The 23225-nt window shown below is 41.6% G+C and overlaps 1 protein-coding gene across 5 annotated transcripts in view; it reads right to left on the bottom strand.

Annotated features, from left to right (window-relative positions):
• ARHGAP32 (Rho GTPase activating protein 32) overlaps positions 1-23225 on the bottom strand; it is a 250212-nt gene that overhangs the window by 98553 nt on the left and 128434 nt on the right. For all 5 annotated transcript variants that reach the window (XM_048512260.1, XM_048512259.1, XM_048512258.1 and 2 more), the window contains exon 5: positions 7613-7699. In XM_048512260.1, the coding sequence (XP_048368217.1) occupies positions 7613-7699 (87 nt within the window). The remainder of the gene's footprint in view (positions 1-7612; positions 7700-23225) is intronic.

Raw genomic sequence — 23225 nt, forward strand, 5'->3', positions numbered from 1 at the left:
CCAGTTACTCTTTATAGATAAGTTCACTTGAATACTTCATACAAGAGCTGTTCAGAATTTTTTATAAAAAGGAACACTATAAAGGATCTGATACGTATAATGAAACATGCAAAAATGATCATCCAACTAATTCTGGAACAAAAAGAGGTACCTGAAGTTTTTCCAGAAGTGTTTGTTGAGCTCAAACCAGTTTACTATGACAGCACAATTGTTGGACATCACCAGTGAGTTTGCCCCATCTACCTCCCACCCACCCAATCTCCCAAAGCAATCTTTCCCAAATATATCCACTTAGCAAACAAGTGTTGCTGAGAGGAATAGTTTTACGAAGGTAAAGAGGCACAAGAGCATATAAACAGGTAATAGAATAATAATAAAGTTTCCAATACCCAAAGCTGTAATGCTCAACTATTTCCCTTGATTTAATCTGTTTCTGAATGGCAGTCTGGAAAATATACAGACTAAATCTCTTGCTATTTGAAAAGGGATTTGCTTCTCTCAACACTTTATTAGTTTCCGGTCTTTCTTCACAGCTTGGCTGTCAGTCACATCCCATTTAAAATACATGGTAAGAGTAATAGGTCAAGGAACTGAGGGAGAAAAGAGGAAGGGATGAGGAGACATTTGTGGGTAGCAAACTATTTCTAAATGTCAGAAAATTGAGTGCAATAACCTAACATAATCTCATAGCAGGCAGAGAGATTTTAGCACCACCAACGTTAAATGATGGAATATTTAAAAGCCCACCAATGAAAAGCACTAAGACAGCAAATGAATAACTATTTGTAGATAACTCTGAACCACCTATGGACATCAATCAACGCCATCAGCCTATCCTTGGGAAAGAACCACTTGCTTAAATGTGTCACTTCAGCACTGTTAATATAGATATCCCGAACTTATTTATAATGCACCAGTGCCAATTATTTTATTTTACTAACGGCATGACTCTGTTTCAGAGTGCCAGACTGGACTGCTCAAGGTCACTGAAAAAGATCATAGAATCACAGAGTAGGAAGGGGGTTTTCTAGCCTTCTAGTCCAACCTCTTGCTCAATGTGGGATGAGCTTAGAGCACCCTGAGTAGTGTTTGTCCACCCCTACCTAGGCAGCCAATTCCACTGCTGAACTACTCTGTTTAAAAAAGTCTAATATTCAGACAGTATCTTTCTGTCTATAATTTAAACCATTATTGTGAGTCCTATCCTCTGCTGCCAACAGGAACAGCTCTCTACCCTCCTCTAAGGGACAAGCCTTCAAATAATTAAAGAGAACAATCATGTCCTCCTGCAACCCCTTCTTCTCCAGGTAGAACATTCCCACATCCCTCAGCCTCCAGGCCCCTGATTATTCTCATCATTGTCCTCTATGCTATTCTGTCTACATCTTTTTGAAGTGACGCCTCCAAAACTGCTCTCAGTACTCCAGGTGCAGTCTGACCAACGCAGTGTACAGTGGACTGTGACATTTTGTGATTTGGGTGTTACATTGAGAAAAAAGCCTTCTTGATATGTTGGATCAGCATGTGGCTGGTAGATGTCTCGCACTGTGCTAAGCATGGCAAGACATACTATTTATTTACATAAAATATCTGTATGCTGCCTTTACATTCAATTAGAGCCCTCAAGGTGGCAAATAATTAAGAGATAAAGGATAAAATAGTACACATACATAAAACCAACAATTAAAAACAAACGAGAAGGACGAAACAGAAACATCTTTATCAAGGAAACTTCCAAACAAGAGGAAATGAACAGCAATTATATTCTGATGACTTCTCCTTTGCATCTGGTGAGTTCAGCACATTCCTTAAGTATCACTATCCAAAGACTTCCATAGAAGCACTTTATGATACTGGTGAATATGTGAACAAATGATAAGGATGCAACTCTACATAGCTCTTCTAAGTCACTCCCTTCATGGAGTGAATGGTAATTCCAGAAGGCAAGATTTCATTCACTATTTTATGAACCAAAACAGTGGCATCCTTAAACCATTTGCATACAGCAGTCCTGCCTACTGAAGATGGTTTTGAAAGACTCAATCACACTAATGTGTACATTTATACCACTTGGGCATTTTCAGTATGCTGAAAGACCAGCTAACAGTTTCAATTTTTGTTGCCAGCAAAAACTTCACTGCACAACAAAAGCTTCCTAAAAATGATTAGGCATGATGTTTACACAATACGTTTATACACCACAGACAAAACTAACAGTTTTTGCATAAGAAAAACAGCTCGGCTACACAAGTGCTAGAACCCATTTTCACCATCATCACATTCCCAGTACCAAATTTAAATTTAGGCCTCTACCAGTCCCTTACTGCATGCCCAAATTTTCCACATCTCTTGGATAACAAGCAGCTATTCAAAGAACAGCCATGTAGCTTGATAATGAAACAGTAGTAGGGCTCCCAAACTCTTTATTTTCAATCTCATGCACCTAATCAGAATCTTCTGTACCCAATTGTTTCTAAAAAGAAAGATGACATCTAAACTGTGACACTCCCCAGAGATAAGGAATTATTGAACTGTGTAATAGACCTGGAAAAAGGCAGTAAAACAAAAACTCAGATTTTTGCACACAGTAAGAGGCAAGAGAAAAGCCTCATTTATTTTATCTAGTCTGCCTCTGATCTGTTCAATGCTCCACATAATTTAAAATGTTTTCTAACTTCTTTCTAGCTCTATACGTCGCAAATTATATCACTTTGTTTTTGCCATGTAAAAAGAAATTTTGTTCAGCTGTGGAACTAGGCTTTGGCAGCTTGGTTACATCCACATTAAAAACAACATACTTCAACATTCAGCCCCCTCTCAGTAGCTCTGCCAGGCTAATTTTATTTAGATCCAGATTAGCTGATTTTGAAACCAGCCAGCTTTTACAGCACAGCAAACATTTCAGCAGACACACAGCCATTCCACGTCAGAGGAAAACTCCTATTAGGCCAGTTCCAAGCTATTCAATTAGCAACACTATTCTCCCCTTCTTTTAATTCTCTATTAGTAATCTGGCATGCAAAAGTTGATAATCCATTCTACCACAACTGCCCTGTTCTTATTCCGACAAAGCAATGTTTCTGTTTTCAGGGTGGAAAAAAATCACTGTTGAGATGTAAAAGGACAAGCTAGCAGTTATGGTTTTTCTTCAGTGAGCATTACAATTTGGTCGGGTTCCTGATTGTCATGTAGTTCTTCAGGCAGCAAGGCAGGGTTCAACCACAGATTGAAAAGAACAGTTGTCTTTAACCAGGGAACTGGCATATCATAGAAAGTAAGCTATCATGAGGCACCCCATTTAAATCTTGCTTTTGCACCAAAAAAGCATCACTTTACCTTATACATTTGTCAAAGAGTAGAAAAAATATAAAGTTATTTGAATACTAACATGCTACATAAATGTAGGCAGCCTCATCCAAACCCTGGCAGTGGAGGGACTTGACGCCAGTGTGGCACTGCCCCGCCACCTCCAATAGGTCCTTCTGGTGGTACAAGGAGCTCGGGAAAGCCCTGAAACTCCCCCACTACAAGAAAGCCCCATAGAATTCAAAGGGCATGCATTGCCAGAAGGGTAGCAAATATCTGAGGGCAGGTGTGCTGCAACCGGCCCTAACACCCTGCCCCCCCCCCACCATGCTGGTGTCTGAGCTGGATGCCAGCACAGCCCTGCTGCAACCTTAACTTGCAGGTTTTGCAGTGGTGGGCCTTTGGGACATGTGACCACCAGAGTGTCTACCCCCTCACTGGGATAATTGTCCCAGGGAGGGGGAACGTGCCGGCGCAAGACCATGCCACCGCTTAGAGCCCTTTCAGCCCCCCCCCCCCGCCCCCCGGATGGAGCTGTAAGAACTGTAAATGATTTAAGTGGAGATTGGTTTCTGCTGATTAGCTAAACTAGTGCCAATTTATTGCAGAATATAACATTCTGATAAAGATAGATCACGATAGGTAGCCAAGTTTGTCTGTAGTAGTATAGCGTTCATACCCTGCCAGAAATTTGGTTAATCTTTAAAGTGCTACTAAACTGACTAGATGTTACAGCTCTACAGATATATCGATAAAAGAACAATAATTTTTGATAAATTCACAGGACTATGAAACGTCATTACAGTTTACTTTTTATTATATATTTGAGTTAGTTGCCCAAAAGGTATTGTTGTTTCAAAATTCAATTGATCCATACAGAAAAAAAAAGTAGAAGTCTTACTTGTTTCAACAGTATTAGTATTTACTATTCATTAGGATCTGTCTTTCTTCTTTGAGCAACATACACCACCACCAGAATCTTAAAATCTGGGTCCCAGCATTAGGAGAAGCTGGGCATGTTTGAAGTAAACATGTGGGCTATAGACTCCATTGATGGAACATTACAAAGAGGTGTTCAGTCAGAAACCAAATGGTACATGAAAAAAGGTGCAATTAAAGCAGGACTGTAGCCAAAAACACAATTATGTGGCTTGAATGCAAAGCCAATAAGGTTTAACTTAGTGACAGAGCACCCCCTGGAACATTGTTTAGAAAAAGGAATAAAAAAAGACTTAGGTTTCTGTGGCCGAGAGAGATTTTTGTGCCTCCCCACCTGGATCCCCAAATACCCCTTGAACACTGCTCGCCCGGGGGGGGGGGGGTGTCAACAAAAACAGTTTCCTCTTCCACCTACAGCAATCCACTGTATAATTCAACCCAAACATTAGTTGCAACTGAAAGAGAAAGCACAGGTGGTATTTTGCCCACACCCTGCAAACTCATCTGTGAAGAAATGGGAAAATGTGAAGGAAGCATATTGGCAGCAATTATTAGAAGGAGCCAACACAGCATAGATATCTGGCTGATTAATCACTGGCAGAATTCACCCATTTGATGCCAAAACTGATCTTCACAGGAACTTTCTTCTCGCCCATCAGAAACTGCAAACATTGATTTCCCAGAACTGGAGTTCACTTTGGTTGGCCAATGCTCTATATTGACATCACAGAATCACAGAGTTGGAAAAGTCCATACAAGCCATCTAGTCCAACCCCCTGCTTAGTGCAGGATCAGCCCTAGAGCACCCCAGAAAAGTATTTGTCCAACTGCTGCTTAAAGACTTCCAGTGAGGGAGAGCTCGCCACCTTCCCACCGTCACCTTCCCACTGTTGCATAACTCTTACTGAAAAAACTTTTTTCCTAATATATAGTCAGAACCTTTCTCAACATAATTTATATCCATTATTGCAAGTTCTGCCCTCTGCTGCCAACAAGAACAACTCCCCGTCCTCCTCGAGAGAGAGAGAGAGAGTGAGTGAGTGAGTGAGTGAGTGAGTGAGTGAGTGAGTGTGTGTGTGTGTGTGTGTGTGTGTGTGTGTGTGTGTGTGTGTGTGTGTGTGTTGAACTGTCAAGTTGCTTCCGACTCATGGCGACCCTATGAATCAATGTCTTCCAAAATGTCCATAACTAAATTCCTCACATAGATTGACTATGGAATATGCAGCCATGATTAGTGGGCTGGAGGAATTTCAATTGATGTTTATATTCATATTCTCTATAGAACTACATGCAAGTATGCATAAATGCCATGCATCTTTATCAAGGGTATATTTTTAAGGGACTCTAAAGATATCAAATGTAAATTCTCACATTGTTATCCATAGTTCACTTGGCTAAAGCAGATACATGTGGACTCAGCTTAGTTTTGCAATCCTGCTCTGTTAGCAGTTGCAATGCTTTTAAAATTTAACATCCAGTCTGCAACTGAAAATCTTGATGTCTGTGAACATATATATTTTTTAAAAAATAACTCCATATAACCATGAAATCAACTTCTTCCCTCCCAATGATATTAGTCTATCAAAGTTCATTTTTAAAAATAAGCATTTACAGACATATATAAATATGCAGTTTTAGCACAGTTTACAATATAGAAAAGAAATAAACTAAGTCCGAATTCAACTAATCAAAACAGACAAGCAACAGAAGCCTACAGAATCTGCTTTGCGGGGAAAGCCTGCTGTTTCCTTTGCTGTCTGCTTCAGAGACAGAACAAACATACATGAGAAATCACCTATATGTATCTTGTTTCCTCTCCAATGTCTTATGACAGTAAATGCCTAGTATTTCTACACTTTGCATTTCATTCCACAGACTTTTTCCATACAGGAGATAGCAAACCATTGGTCCTTTCTGAACAACACAAATAAAACGTTTTGTAAAAGTTTTAAAAGGAACTATTTTTTGTCTGCACATAGTGGACAAAAAATACATTGGCAGGGAGAGGGGTTCTTTATCCAGCCCCCACCCACCCACCCCAAGCTCTCACTTTCAGGTCTATTTAATGCTTCTTAACAGCAGGTAGACCAGCCCTCCAAGGGGCTGTGATTCTCATATCATATTGTCGTAGCTAACTAATCCAAAAGAAAAAATGGAATGTGGGTGGGATTGCCAGGGAAAATTTACTTTATTTGGGAGCTGGTTGTTGTGGGTTTTTCAGGCTGTGTGGCCATGAGAGTCGGGAACTTTTCACAGGGAAATAGCAAGCAGATGAGCTGCTAGCTGAGAAAAACCTCTGTGGGAAACCTTAAGCAAATGGCAACAAATGCACGGAGGCTCCAGAAGCTGGCAGAAAATGGCAGGAGCAAGTTGCTTGCTCAGAAACCAAAAGGGAGAGCTGGAGGGAAAGCGAGAAAAATAAAACATCTCTTGCTCTCTGTACAGCAAGCAGGAGACGTTTTCAAAGCGAGTTCAGGGGGGGAAATCACTAGTTTAGCATTTTCTAAGTACCGAGAGTTGAACAGAAATAAAACATCCAGAAGATGTTTTGGGGAAAAAGATGTGCAGAGTTCCTCCCCAAAACACTTCTTATAATGTCCTCAGGATGTTTTGTTTGTGCTGTGCAGAATGGACCACTAACTGCTATTTAAGTCAAAACTCTTTGTAATACTATACAGTTCAACCAGAATAAGTTAGGTTTTCACAGGTATAACATAGGGGTTCTACATAACAGCTTTTATCAGAGATGATGCTAAGCAAGAAAGAAAGAGTCTAAAGTGTTATCCACAATCTGACTTTTATCCTTAAGGGTATTTTGCCAAGCACATAACCAGTTTCTTTAACAGGGCAATCACTGGAACCAATGAAAGAATACATTCAAGTATTGTCTGTAGATGGTGGAGCAATAAAAAGGAAACCAAAATATAAATATCTCTTTTCCATGTTAGAATCTACCCTAAATGAAACCTTAAAATGTAAGTTTCAAGTATAAACTCAGGCAATTTCAGTTATCAATGGATTCATTTGCATGTCTAAACCTGTGGTTAAAAAAAATACACCCAATCTCAACCTTTTGCATAGCTTTTTTCAGTACCCCCAGATGAACATTTGTTAAACTATCCATGAAATAGTTACAGCCCATTTCTAATCCCTGAACCACCATTTCATTGGCATGAAAATTAAGCCCACTACATACCTAATACATGCAGACGGATAGGTACAGACATTTGCAAACCTGCCACTTTAAGATGCATATATTGCTGCAACATAAGCCCCCCTCATTAACGCATCAGTACTTCCCCCATTTTAAAGAAAAGCAAAATAGCAAAATATAGACATCAAAACAGAGAGAGGTTATGGCATTTACCTGACAAGAGACCTGTACAAGGTAGACAAGTTCCTTGGATTCACAGCCATTTCTTGTTACTTCATTCTGTTCCTCTGGGAGTGAAAGCTGTGGCAAGGAAGCAACAGTGAGGGGGAAGAAAAAGGAGAAATACCTGGTCATTTAACAAGAATAAATCAGGCATGCATAATCAACAGATGCAAATGCAGATTACTACAAGACATTTTACATCAATGACTGTGTTTGATAACATGTAGTGTTTGAAAATATTTAGTAGAACACAAATATTTGCACTTAAGCATCTTATTTGACATATCAATTAAAATAAGTCCATCTAGTGTACCAGGAAAATCCCTGATAGCAAAAAGCACAAAAATTAAATCCCTAGTTATCAAATGTTAGAAAATTAGCATTCAGAAAATTTCCCATAAATATTTATTGCAGATTGTAGAAATTTTCTTATAACCAACCACTTTACTGCATTTTAAGATAAGTAAGGCACTAACAAATAAACCTTGCCTCTACATTGAAATGTAATTGAACAAATTTATCATAAGAGGATATTTTATAGGATCACTCATCAAATTAAAAAGTCCCTTGACATTTCATAACAAGCGTTCATCAGACAAAGATTTTGCTATATACTATATATAATTTGTGTAACCAGTCCTTCCCTGGAAAAATCACCCCAATAAAACTAGATTCTTTGTGTTACAACAGCATCAATTCCAGGGCACAGAAGCATACAGGGTCATCACAATCTCTGAATTGTATACAATTGATGCAATACATTTCTTAATGGACTAGCAGCCCAAGATTCAAATTTGCATTACATGAAAATTCTCATTTTTCACACATGTTTAAACCTTCAGATCTGTAGCAAAGCAGTCTCACAAGAATTATAATCAGTGGCAAGTACCCAGATTCTTCCTGAGGAATAACTATTTATCCATGTCAAACTAATTATGAAATAAAATAAATCATATGAAAGTGTTTTCATGTAACAAGCGCATGATCAAATGCTCACAATTCAAGGACACAAGGTGCTCTATATGATAAGTGGTGAGTTATTATAGCAAGTGTGACAAGAAATCAGCCAAAACTATGCTTAAAACTGTTTTACTAAAACCCACTGGATTTTAAAAATAGTAATTTTAGCTAGATTGTGCCTACTAACTCACACTAACTGTGCAATCCAAAGGGGGAGGGGGAGGCACAGAAAGGAGGCTTTGGAACCAGTGTGATGCACACGCGCATGCACGCACACAGTGCAAACAAGCGGCATCTTCCCTGCTGCAGGGCGTGACAGGGTGTTGGGCTGCAGGGTGGCAATGTAACATCCAGGCACCATTCAAGCCTCTGCAGCCGTGCTCCTCCGGCACAGGAGCCCACACTGGCATCAGTGTAACATTCAAAGGGCATTCCTGGGGGGGCGGGGGCTGACTTATGTGGGTTCTCAGTGGGCTTCAGCCCAGGAATGCACCCATTTTCCAGTTAGAACACTCTGTGTGTGTGTGTGTGTGTGTGTGTCTGTGTGTGTGTGTGTGTGTCTGTGTGTGTCTGTGTGTGTGTGTCTGTGTGTGTGTGTCTGTGTGTGTGTGTCTGTGTGTCTCTCTCTCTGTGTGTGTGTGTGTGTACTGTTGTCAAGTTGCTTCTAACTGACCCTTATAAACCAACGGACTGACTCTGTATATGAAAGTTCATGCATTCAAATCATTTCACAACCTTTACAATAAAATAATAAAGTCCAGGAATTGCTTAATCACTTGATGAAATCTGTGTAGCAAGCTTCTAAGGTCTTAAGCATTAGAGTGTAAACCTTTAAGGCCTTACGCGGCCTGGGACCCTCGTATCTTCGAGACCGCATCACCCCATATGTCCCTGCACGGCCTCTCCGTTCGGTGGAGGCCAATCTACTAGTGGTCCCTGGCCCCTCAATGATGCAGCTGGCCTCCACGCGGGCCAGGGCCTTTATGGCTCTGGCCCTGGCCAGGTGGAACACTCTTCCTCTGGCTGTCCAAGCCCTGCGGGACCTTAGCGAGTTCCGCAGGGCCTGTAAGACGGAGTTGTTCCGCCGGGCCTTTGGAGGGACCAGCCGCTGAAGGTGCCACTACCCCCCCCATTGGCTCTTTACATCTGGGCCTTTTCCATCTAATGGGACTCACCGTCCCTCCCTCTTGGGGAGGATTTTTAAAAACGGGGTTTGTTGAACGCCTCTTATTATTCTTATCGCTGTTTTAAATGTTTTAGCAACTTTATTTGTAACTGTATTTTATGTTGTACACCGCCCGGAGCCCCTCGGGGATGGGGCGGTATAAAAGTCAAATAAATAAACAAACAAACAAACAAACAAAGAAATCATTTTGTTAAAAGAGTACCCTGACTGCAAGCGAGTCCATTCTAGATTTGAAAAAGACTTCAAAAATAGTTGACAAGGAAGAACTAGGTATGTGCAAATAATGTAGTTCTAATCATAAATTTCTCCCCATAAGTTCGCCAAACATCAAACCGTAGATGTAGAAACCGTAGAAATACACAGTTACAGTGCCAGGGCATTAGGGAAATGTTTCCAAGTTTAACTTTCCTTTCAGTTACTTTGACATTAAGCAAGATAAAGAACTTCAAAATCTCAAAAGGCAGAAGGGGAAAAACTCATCAAACATGAGGGCAAGGAAATATTTCACGTTTTCAGTACTGCTGTCAAAGATCTGCTCATGACTTGAGTTCAAGTTTGATATAAGTCGGTTTCAGGTAGCCAGTTCAAGGTTGACTCAGCCTTCCATCTTCCTGAGGTCAGGAAAATAAGTACCCAGCTTGTGGGGGTAAAGTGTAGACCACTGGGGATGGCCATAGCAAACCACCCCAAAAACACAGTCTGCCTACTAACATCACCACATGGGTCATAATAACCCAGTTCTTGCACAAAGGACTACCATTACCTTTTCTACCTTTAATACAATTCTGTGAGGAAGTTGAAGGCTTTTTTAGATTCAGAAAATCACAAAATAAAACAGAGAAACTGTAGTCTCCCTTTGCCAGACAGAATTTCCTGAATTTTAACTATTCCTCTGTGGGCTATATCAGTTTTCATAAGGGAATGAAACATACTAGAGCCAAAAAACACTTTTGATTTAGGACTATTTTAATATGAATACTATAAGGAAGTTTGGCACACACTTGGCTTAGGCAGAAGGAATATTTTCTACTGGAAGCAAAAACATTTTATAACACATTTGAAACATATAGATGGGTCTCCCAATTTATTCATTATAGCAAGGGGCTGGAAAACATACTGGAAAGCTTCACCAGATGAGAAAAAAATAGGTGCCAAATGTGGCAAACATATGCCATAATATTGATTAGCAAGGATTTTGCATATACATTCCACAATACAAGATGTCTCTGTGGTAGAAGATGAAGTTCAGAAAATACTCCACTGTTGGCATTGAATATTTTTGCTTTGTCAATTTTACTGCGTTAGGAAATTGGCATCACCTTTTCCCTGCATTTTGAATTTGCACTATTGCCATGTGCAATCATTCCTAACATAACAACCTGGAAGAAAGCAACATAATAATTTGGAAGTTCTTAACAAACTCAATTAGGTTCGCCCAAAAATCAGAAAACCGAGTAAAGTAAGATACATGAACCCTTTTCCTTTTTCAACCACCTGCCTTCTGTACGCATCATCAATTGCAATTAGAAATATGTAGGGAAATGGATGGAAGGGGGGAAAAAACCCAGAGTCAACCAACCTGCACAACTGAATGGAAAGGATGATGGTTTACCTGGCAGTAAGTACACTATTGTACCATGGAAAGTATTTTAAATTTTCCAGACTGGAGTTTAAGCTCACTAGCTGGCAAGCCAAGCAAATGCATACAGCTGTCATTGGGGCTATCTATACTCAAACAGCAGATTTCACAACATTTAGAACTTACTGCTTTTCCTAACTTTTGTCAATATGCAGAAAATTATTATTAGGAAATGAATGCAAGCAAAAATCATTGGAAAATAATCTGTTTGATTAATACCCCGTTTAGTTTTACTCGGCAGCATCCAGCTCCCTCCACTGACCAATCCTTGTTGCCAAGTTCTTTTCTACGAGCAGGTTTTCAAGCCAATTCTGAAGCTCCTCCTCTGCAAAGAATGCCTAACAACTGTATGAAGGAAAGTCTGCCTTAGGCCAGAGATGGCGAACCTTTTCGAGACCGAGTGCCCAAATGGCAACCCCAAGACCCACTTATTTGTCGCAAAGTGCCAACACGGCAATTTAACCTGAATACTCAGGTTTTAGTTTAGAAAAAACGGTTGGCTCCGAGGCGTGCGTTACTCGGGAGTAAGCTTGGTGGTAGTCGGTGGCTTTGCTTTGAAGCAACGGTGCAGCTGTTCCAACGGGTGAATCACGACCCTAGGAGGGTCTACTCAGAAGCAAGCCCCATTGCCAGCAACCAAGCTTACTCCCAGGAAAAGGATCACGCTTTAGTTCTTCGCATGAAAATCAGTGGGGTTTAACAGCACTTAACAGGGTTACCTGCTTCCCCAAAACTAGGTCTTAGGTTTAATGCTAATAATCGAGCCCAGCAGCCCAGGCCAGCCTAGATGTGTGTGGGGGTGGGTGGGGGTGACTCTGTTTGCGCGTGCCCACAGAGAGGGCTCTGAGTGCCACCTCTGGCACCCGTGTCATAGGTTCGCCACCACTGCCTTAGGCTGTGGGCATGTTCATTCACAGCTACACTTGTGATAGTAGCATTCTGCATTATATCTGATCTTAGTAACATTTATATGAAAGTAAACCCCACAGATTTCACCTGCACCTGTGTCTACACAATCAAACAACAAGTTCCATGCTGAAATGTTTTTGCACACAGTTATCTGTAGAAAACAAGCAACCGCTGTGATCTGGGACAGTGATGGGAATTTATGCATTCTCATCCCTTTGCAAGAGTCTGTTTAGCTTGCACAGCCGTCTACTAGGTCTGCAATCTACTGGATCAAAGTAAGGATGTTTGTGATATAATATTAAAACATAATTTCATGGCAGAATGGCCCCACTGAAGGCAATGACAGCTAGTTCACTTGTTACATTTTTAGTCATGCACCTTGAATGGTTTTCAGCCCAGTTCTCTCTCTCTCTCTCTCTCTCTCTCTGTGTGTGTGTGTGTGTGTGTGTGTGTGTGTGTGTGTGTGAGAGAGAGAGAGAGAGAGAGAGAGAGAGAGAGAGAGAGAGAGAGATCCACCAAAAATGTAAACACGAATGCATTCATCCGATAGATACTTCTCAGGAAGCAACCGCTCAAGGCATGCTTGGTATCAACTTAGTACCAGGGGTCCCTCTAAGTAATGTGTATTATAGCATCAAGATTTACCAATGCCTGTAGAGGTCACTTTACAAATGGCAGGGAAGAAGGGAGAAGAGAGAAATGGAAGCTCTTTATTGTTTCCAGCCACACAGGGCCTCTTCAAACATTACATTCATATAAACTGAAAGGACACCGTACACAACTTCTAGGACCACACGGTCCCTATGAAGCATTCGACACACATGGCTATTTAACAGTCCCATCCAAACCTCGAGGTGGCAGGATGTACTGCTGGAGTAGCACCCCCCTGTCGCCCTGAGCCCCTCGGGGGAGGGCGGTATATAAGTGGAACAAATAAATAAATAATAATAGGGCTTTCCGGCAGCGCAGGGAGCTCAGGAAAGCCCCCAAACTCCCCCGCTGCTGGAAAGCCCCATAGGGCTTAAAGGACACATGCTGTCAAAAGGGTGGTGTACTTCTAAGGGCTGGATCACCACGCTGTGCCCTCCCCATGCTGACATCTAAGAAGGATGTCAGTACAGCCCCACCGTGGCTCAAACATTCTGATTTTGCGGCAGCTGGGCTACAGGATGCGCAACTACCAGAACGTCTGCCCCTTTGCCTAAGTACTCTGAGGAGGGTGAATGTGCCGGTACAGCAGCATGTCACTTCCTGGAACACTTCCAGCTCCCCCCCCCCTTGAATGGGGCTGCAAGTATATTGAGCAACATGCAGATTTTCCATGGTTGTAAAGCTTTCACACATGCAAACTAGAAAATATATGAGATGACCAATTCACACAACACAATGAGTGGGCATACTGAGTGCATTGCACAGATCATGTACTCCTAACACATGTAGTTGGTAAGCTGCCAGTTGGGTTGATGTATCATCACCTGAAGAGGATAAGTAATTTGCCTGGCCCAACCACAACATTGACTGCTTAAACCAGGGGTAGGGAACCTGCGGCTCTCCAGATGTTCAGGAACTACAATTCCCATCAGCCTCTGTCAGCATGGCCAATTGGCCATGCTGGTAGGGGCTGATGGGAATTGTAGTTCCTGAACATCTGGAGAGCCGCAGGTTCCCTACCCCTGGGCCTTAAACCAATGTTCTTGGCACTTCTCAGTACCAGGTTAATTAAAAAAAACCTGTAAATACAAAATATTATTCACACTAAGGTAAAAGCTATGACATACAGAGGAAAATATGCAGTTGCTTCTATTAAGAGGCAATATTATCCAATTTAATGGCTTTTATGAGAATCAGGGTAAAAAAATTAAAGTTGAAATCAAATACCTATTTAAATTAATTCTAAATTAACATTTATTACTGTAAGGAAAAGGTAGATAAACAGCCAATTCAGAGCCAAGCAGAGCTTCCAGAGACAAGTCGCCAAAAGGCGCATATCTGGTTTCCTGCTTCAAGGTAGCATTATTCACATTCAGTCTAATTTCTGCAGTAGCAAATTTATCATTCTCAGCCAATGGGTCTGTCACTCATGCACTGCTACTACTACAGCTCACCGGATTACATAATCTCATTCCATTCTGAGAAAAGGGAACATTCCATTTCCACAAGCAGAGGGGAGCACATGACTGATTTCTTTATGAATTCTCTATCTTACAAGAAACTGTTTAAGGACTGACAGCTCTGCATCATCCACATACTGAATGCATGGTCGCTGCAGAACAGAAGCATGTTTTCGTGGATGTACATGGTCTGATAACAGGCATGATGGTCCAAAGGAAAAAAGGGCAGAAATGTCAGAAATGCAACTTTATAGAATCTTCCACTGTTATTGGCGGAATGGTATGTGGTGAATAAAGTATGAGGGACGGGAGACATACACCAACTTATCCATAGGATGTTACTTAAAGAACTCCAATATATTTTGGTCACAGGGAATAGCAGGGACAAACACTTTAAGTTTTCATCATGTATAATGTTGATAATGTACCTTAACAACACTTAATCAATTTCCCACCAAATGTTTATAATTACAAAAGCTTAACAAAAATAGTTTTATTGACACCTATGGTTTATACCTTAATTCTAAACATATTTTCTTGGAATCGAGTAGCCAAGATTTTAGTGTCATGTAAATCTAAGCACAGCATTACACAACCTCAAAATTATAACATTGGTTATTACAATGTTTCTTTAGGACACATGAATAGCTCTCTTACATTAATATTCAGACTACCCACAAATATTCATGTACTGGTAAACATCCAACTGAAGACCTATCAAAGAGACCACTAAAATTGATTGAATGGTCCCTAGACAAGAACATCACATAATAAGCGTCTAGGTGTTATGTTTTCTCCTAGGTACAAAGGCGAAGAATGTTTTGAAGCTGTACAATACTCAGGCATGTACATGCCTAATTTGGATCAGAGTTGAGTCTGAGGCACAAGGGCCCGTTCCGCACACAAGGTGACTCAGGTTCGACTCGTGTCCGCGGAAATCGTTACCTGAGCTCGACTCCTCCGTTCCTCTGCACAGTAGCTGACTCGTGTCTCCAGAGCCGAGTTCTGAGGGTGGGATTACCTCCTCACGTCTTCCGCTCCTCATCCCCGATTGGCTGCCGTTCTATGGCGGGAAACGTGAGTGTGCGTCCCTTTTTTTTATTTACCGATGTAGGAGCTACGTAGGAGGATTTTTTTTAAAGGCACGCTTCTGGCTGCCGCCACGAGTCTCCCGTTCTGCACATGGCCGAAAATACTGCACTGTGATTGGCTGGCTGGCAGAGGCGAGGGAGATTCCGCACTCCGCCGGCTTCGGCTTGAGTGCAACCCGAGTTCGCCAGTCAACTCGACTTCCCAGTCGAGCTCAAAAATTTACTCGAGTACAACGCTTCAGCTGTGCGGAGTACCCAGGTCGGACCCAAGTCGATCTAAGGTCAAATCCTACAGTGCGGAAGGGCTCAAGAAGGCCTCCCACCATGCCATTTTCCTAATCTGAAATGGTCCAGGAGAAATAATTCCCCTCAGGGCCATTTCAAGACAGAAAAACAGGGTGGAGAAAGAGCTCTGAGCTCCTCTTTTTATGAATCACAGTCCCAGTATTTGGAACTACAGAATTTCAGGACATGCCAAGCCCAGGAATGTTCCTAGGGCAAATTTAATGTTTAGCTAGGTCCTAGAATTGCCAGAATGTCACTTGCACTGATTCACGTATGTGAGAAATATGTCATTGGCATATTTCATGGAAATTCGCTGGAGAAATATTTTTTTTCAGTAAGTGATAAAACTGAATAGAGAAAACCCTTCTTTCCATTAGATTCCCTCCTCCCCCCCCCCCAACATATCAATCTAAATATTTCTCATTTTTCAGTTCATAGTGTTTGTGGTCCTGCTTACATACATGCACATTATTTCAGAAGATCATAGGACACAAACAGAGAAGAATGTAAACCAAATTTTAGTTCATAGTAACATCGAAATATTGGCTCTTGAGAACCAGAGTTACCTTCCCCCAATACTAGGCCCATATTAAATTATGATTTATAGTTCCAGCATATGGGGGGGAGGGGGAGAGACACTAGTGCTGTTAAACTGTAGGCCTACATTCATACGTCATGAGTAACCTGAGCTTCTTTTAAAGCAAGATTCCTTGATCATGCTTCACACATGAGAAGGGATGAGACACTAGGATAGCCACATGCATGAAAGCTCAGAACAAGGCGAGTCAATGAACAAAGCATTTCACAAGTCAGTTTTTAAGGATCCGCTATGCACATTCCTTCCTCTTTCCTTCCGGTTTCATATCTTCAGAGTCTAATTGGACTTGTATCAAGATTTTTAAAAGTTTACTTTCAACAGATCATTGAGGGTAGCCCATGAGTATATCACAGTTTTTGTGGTCTGCTGCCTCATGAAAATACAGCACTCCCAGGAAAAGGCAATAATGCTAGGAAAATTTGAAACTAGAGAAAGAGAAAGGCCTGACATGAGATAGATTGATTCAACCACAGAAGCCACAACCCTCAGTTTGAAAGGCCTGAGCAGGCTTTGTTAACTGGAGGACAGTTTGGAGGTAATTAATTCATAAGACTGCCATAAGTCAGAAGTCACCTGCTAGCACACAACACACATAGACAAGAGAAACAGTCTGATTATGCACATAAACCTTCACTCCCGTAGCCTTCATACATGTGTGAACTCTGATGACAGGCAAAATGCATAGTAAATCTTTTTTATGTCCATATGCACGCCCAGAATTAACAGCAATCAGTGAAATACATTTAAACATCAAGATGCTATTTTTATTGGCCTCAAGTTTAAGAATAATTAAAACCAGAGAAGTCAAAATGAAATGACAGAATACTGTCATTAAATTATCCCCTATATTCAATAGCTTAATAAACGAGAAAAGTCACTGCAACAATAATTACCAACAGGATTAAGATTAATATTCAAAGTACACCTTGATAATTGTATCCCTCGTTCCTGCAGGCTGCTTCAGTACAAAAAAATAAAATTTCCAATGATATTTGAGAACTGTGCATATGGACATTCAAAAAATGCATTTATTCACTTTAAAAAGTCACCTTTGAAACACTGCCACATTTAAAATATTTCTCCAGCTGTTTTGTAAAGTTACATCTTTATACACTGCAAGATTTTTAAAAATATGTCTTTAAAAAGCTGCTTCTGCCAATCCAGACCACACTTACCCTTGCTACAGCAAGCAGTTCTTTCCATGGCAAGAACCCTTAGATCAGGTCTAAGACTTCCAAAGTGGTCCTTAGTTATGCAGCAGCTAATTGAAAAAGCCTTCCAGGCCTCCGCTCTGAGAGGCGAGAACTTCAGCATAGCAAAATCCAATTACAATCCCCACATTCTGCTCGGTTGCCCCTTTTCCTGATTCTAATGTTCTTTCAGATGAGCGTGCCTATGAATAGGGATGGAGATCTCCCTCGGTAGCCCGGTTAGCCTTTTCCACACTGCCCATTTCATGCTCAATTTGTGCTGTAGAGAAACGAGTCCTGTTCCTTTCGTTCCTACTCTCACTGGAAAGGTCCCACAAGACGAGCTGTGGAGCTTAACAAGAGCCAAGAGAAACAAGGGAGGGAGGGAGGGAAACCATGCAGGGATAGTGTTTGGACTAGGCGTTAGTCAGCTGCTACAACTGAAAGGGAGGGGGGAAAGTGGCAGCAAAGACTCTGTCTCACTCCATTTAGTTTCCAATTCCTCTCTTTCTCTGTTGCTATTATCTCTCTTACAAGCCAGTGAAACCCCCTTGAAATCATGAGTGCTGAAGAGAGCACAATTTGGGCCAATATCCAGCATCTAACAAAAAAATGAAGCGATGCTGCTGCTGCGTGCTTCACAGATCACTTGGGAAAGAAACTAATAAAACGTGAAGGGCAAATTTTTCTGCTGCTGAAATCAAAATAGCTGCCAGGAACAAGCCCGTTGCACAGAGCGTGCTAAGACTGCAGGGTCAGTCCATGCTTGCATATCCACCAAAGAAAGAGAGAAGCATAAATGTTCAGTTACAGTATCAGGAAAACTTTAATTCACAAGCTTCACTCAGTGCCCCTCCCAATTGGTACCAACTTAACGCTAAGTCAACCAGTGAATATCTATATGCAAAATTACAATTAATTGAATTTTATAGTACACTTGTTAACCTGCCCTTCTCCTAAGTGGCTCTGTTAATATAACACAGTATTATTCTATTATATCTTCACTGCCACTCTGTGAAGCAGGCTAGGCTGGAACACAGAGGCTGATCGGGAACCTTGAGTGAGCTGTTTTGCAGAACAGGGATATAATTTCAGGTCTTCACTGTACCACACTAGCAGTGTCCTATTGCCATTCTCCTCCACCAAGAAACAGTGAATTGTATTTCTTCCTAATATTTCTTTTCACCGAACAGCATTGCAAGAATCTTTCCTGGAGAAGTATACAGAGCATCAAGTAATGAAAATACCTGCCAAGCTGGTGCTTCTTCAGAACTGCACAATCTAGTTTTAACAGAAGCCTGGTAAATGCTGTATTTTTCGTGCTTCACTGCTGGAAGCAAGTATCCTAATAAAAATCAAGATTCCTCCCCCCCCTCCCCCCCCCAGCATCTGTGTAATAATGCTGAAGGAAGAGTTAAATCAGCTCTGAAGTGGTTGCTAGGTTACCACATTTACTATTTGAGCCAATAAGAATTTGCCCCTGTGTGATAATGCTCCTACCCTCTGCATCATCAGCAATCTGTTATTTTATACTTTTCAGTTTCTGCTGGGGTCTGATCTGAGTCTGGGGCTGTCTCACCCTTCAGGTTTGCATTACATGGGCAAGTATCCTAGAACAGAGCCTCAGAATAGAGCAAAGGGTGAGGGTTTCTCTTCACCCAATTTCCGCACTCTGCTCTGCCAATTATTACCTGTTCCCATCTGCCAGGAGGCAGAGGCATAGCTAGGGAAAATGGAGCCCGGAACAAAATCTGAATTTTGTGCCCCCCCCCCCCCGCATATGGGCGGCCACCCTCCCCCACCATGACCAAACAACATTTTCTTGCACCAGGTCATCTCAAAGTCACCATCACATTATAGAACATGTCCCAACACACAAATCTGAACACACCCAGGGCTCCCTAGTTTAAACAACATTGAAAGAGATGCTATTTTTGAAGGGGGGGAATCCACCCTGAAACAGAATCACTATTAATGTTGTTTAAACTACAGAGCCCAGATTCTCCTTTTAAATCCACCTTAAAGGGAGACTCTGGAAACCCTAGTTCGCTAACATTGGTGATGCTTTTTCAGGGTAGATTCCCCACCCACACTCCAAACAGCATCATTTTCAATCTTGGTTGTTGTGGGTTTTCTGGGCTGCGTGGCCGTGGTCTGGTAGATCTTGTTCCTAATGTTTCATCTACATCTGTGGCTGGTAACTTCAGAGATGTATCACAGAGAAAAGTCTATTATACACTGTTTCCAGACTTCTCTTATAACAGACTTCTCTCTGTGATACACCTTCCCAACCCAGTCCTGGAGAGTGACAGGTCCCTGGACCAATGGATTCTTGCTTTGGGTTACTGACCTCACTGGCCCTTGCCCCTGGACTACTTTAAAGGGCTGGCTGCCCTCCTGACCTCCTCTAAGAAAGTCAGTGCTACGTGCCCTCCCTTCCTTTTTGCCAAAGTTCCGCTGGGTCTCAGTGCCAGGATCATCTCTGGTAGTTGCTGAGGTGGGTTGACTTCTGTTGCTGAACATGCCAGTGAGAGCCAGTTGGGCTTTTTAAATTTGGCTGACTGCTGAGTAGACTCCAGCAAGAGCATGCCCTTCTGCAACCTGACAGATGATTTCCCCAGCTTTGGGGCTTGCTGGTGCAGCACACCTTCAGCAGATTTTGGGAGTCCTGTGGGGTAACTGCAGAAATGGAGGCATCAACACTGGATAAAACTATTATGGATAAATGGCAAAATTAGCTCAAAAATAATGGTATTTTAAAAAACTATTCATAGCTTGACAGTTAAAAGTAATGCAAAGGGGTACATTCAGCAGCTTTTAACACAGAGGATCACACGCATTCGTCAATATACATGATTTAAGTATCCAGGCAATAAGGAAATCCCCCAAAATATCTACAACTGGTACTGTACTCTGGAACGTTTTATGCTGCTTTTCTAAGTGAACATTCTTTCATTCCCTACTAAATTAGTGACTCAGAATTGCCATTTCAGCCCAAACCACATCAAACCTGACCAGAATATTTCAGAATATAACTTTGGAGAGGAAAAAAAAATAAATCCCTTGTCCTTCCCACTTTAGTGCTAAGAGAGGCCAGAAGAGAATTAATGTAAACTATTATTTTTCTTCTCTGCCCACGTAACATGGCAACAGGCTAAACCCCAATATTTGTAAGTGTGCCATACTTGCTTCCAAAAGCATGCATTAAAAAAGTAGCAGCTTTTTAGTAAAATATAATCCTATATATGCTTACAAGTGGTAAGAATTCAGACTTAGTTCCAGGTAGACATGCATAGAATCATGTTTCTCATTTATTAAAAGTTTCACTTTAGTGGTTGACTCTTAATAGAATGCAAGTTTCTTGTACATAAACCTGGTGAGGTAGGTGGGGCTGAGAGAGTTCCAAAGAACTGAAATTTGCCTAGGGTCACCCAATAGGGCTCATGTGGAAGAGCAGGGAATCAAACTTGGTTCTCCAGATTAGAGTCCACCTGCTCTTGACCACCTGCTCTTGACCACTACACCATGCTGGCTCTAAAAAATGTCATTGCATTCAAATATTTTTATTTTATTTCCTTAATATGTAAGGTTTAGGGACCTGAGTTCCACCCCACTCCAAAAAAGAAAAGAACTAAAGACCCAGTTCAAGAAGATGACAAAAGCACTCCCCAATATCAACACAGCCTCCAGTAAGAAGTTCCCTTGCAAGGGTCTGGTCAGTTTCCCAGTCGTACTATGATGTCAGCCAAGCTATTTCTATGGTCCTGAAAGCTCAAACTACTATTTCATTGACCACAACACATAAATGGCTGCCAACTAGTGGTCACTGGTTTGGAAGGCAAAAAAAATTGCCTTGGTCTGGGACCAGGTCCTGCAACAAACCATGATGACAACTCTGTCTCCATATTCACGCAGACAACACAATCAGTGGACCTAACAGCACAATCAAAACATCTCAGGTTAATTCATTTGCTCATCTTCCAACATTCTATATGCCGTCAAAAGTCAGCAATGCCCTTTCTCTTTATACATCAGACAAACAAGAGAAACAAAAAACAGTGGGAGAACACTTTAACCTTCCAGGTCATTCCATCACAGACCAAAGAATGGCAGTCCTCAAACAGAGAAGCTTCAAGGGGAGATTGCAAGATGAGATTGCTGAATCTGGAGTTCATTCACAAGTTCAGAATAATGGTCCGGTCCCCTCCGCCGTGGCTGAATAGGGACACATGATTCTAATCTCACTACAGGTGCTAATATTCTGCCTCTAAACCAGGGGTAGGGAACCTGCGGCTCTCCAGATGTTCAGGAACTACAATTCCCATCAGCCCCTTTCAGCATGGCCAATTGGCCATGCTGAAAGGGGCTGATGGGAATTGTAGTTCCTGAACATCTGGAGAGCCGCAGGTTCCCTACCCCTGCTCTAAACATTTCTCCTATGCTCTAATCAGGCTGATTACTATGTGCATTGCACCTCTGCATCCTGAGCTCCTTCTCTGCAACATCCCTCCCATCTTCTCACAGGAAAAAAAGGTCTTGGTGATCTCCATTCCTACTTATGCCTGATGAAAAGAGCTTCGACTATCAAAAGCTCATACCCCAAAAATTTTGTTGGTCTCCAAGGTGCTTCTGGACTCAAATTTAATAATCCATCTTGAGTCTCAGTGAGAAAGGGTTATAAATGAAGTTGTTAACAACAACAACCATTCGTAATAGGTGAATGGGAGCATTAATACAGTCACTTATTCCTCCAGGATGAATCATTTAGCAATTCTAAAGGTTCACTTACCTCCCTCCAACATCTATCACCACCCAAGTCTACATCTATTGGCAACCGTAACAGAACTGCATTTTTGTGCTCAATTTCCATGACAGTGAACATTTGAGACTTCTGGAAAAACCCACGCAGCCCCATTTTGACGGCTCTTCACAAACACTGCCACCCGTAATCCATTACCATTTTAGAAAGGCTGATTTTCAACTATTTAAAAATGGCTTCCTCTCAGCCCACCTCACAGAATTACTCTGAGGATCAAATGGAGACTGAAACAATTTTTCCCCTCCCTGAATACTCCTTTAGGGAAAGAATGAGATAAAAATGAAATCCATAGAAGATCTGCTTGCTGTGCTTACATGCTCTGTCACTGCTGTGCAGCTAGACCAGATTCTTTGGGTACGGAGATCAGATTATTTTGAGACTTTTTTTAATAGGATATTCTCCCCCACTCCCCACCCAACATGGAAGTGCAGCACAAGTGTTCATGCTGAGAGAACTACATGGGTCTGGAGCTTGTTCCTCGGACTATCAACCAGTAAGAGCAACAACATGGAAACAATAGCTTTGTTTCCCACTGGCACAAAGAGGCTGCACCTTCATGGATTAATAGGCTTCCAAACCTCCTTCTTAAAAAAAAAAAACAAATTTAGGCAACCACCAACAGAGACAGCAGTCAGTCACAAGGATCTAGTGGGACTGACGCAAGAGCTTTATTGAGCTTCCTTTAGGTCAATTACCTTCCTCATCACCATGGAGACCAGTTCTCAAGCAGTGCCATCCAATTCAGCCTGAGAGGGTACAAAATATGCCAAGATAACTTCATGATCAGAAATTGAATCAGCTTTTTTGAACTACAGG

The sequence above is a fragment of the Sphaerodactylus townsendi genome, linkage group LG12 (assembly GCF_021028975.2).
Source record: "Sphaerodactylus townsendi isolate TG3544 linkage group LG12, MPM_Stown_v2.3, whole genome shotgun sequence".
NCBI classification, from domain to species: domain Eukaryota; kingdom Metazoa; phylum Chordata; class Lepidosauria; order Squamata; family Sphaerodactylidae; genus Sphaerodactylus; species Sphaerodactylus townsendi.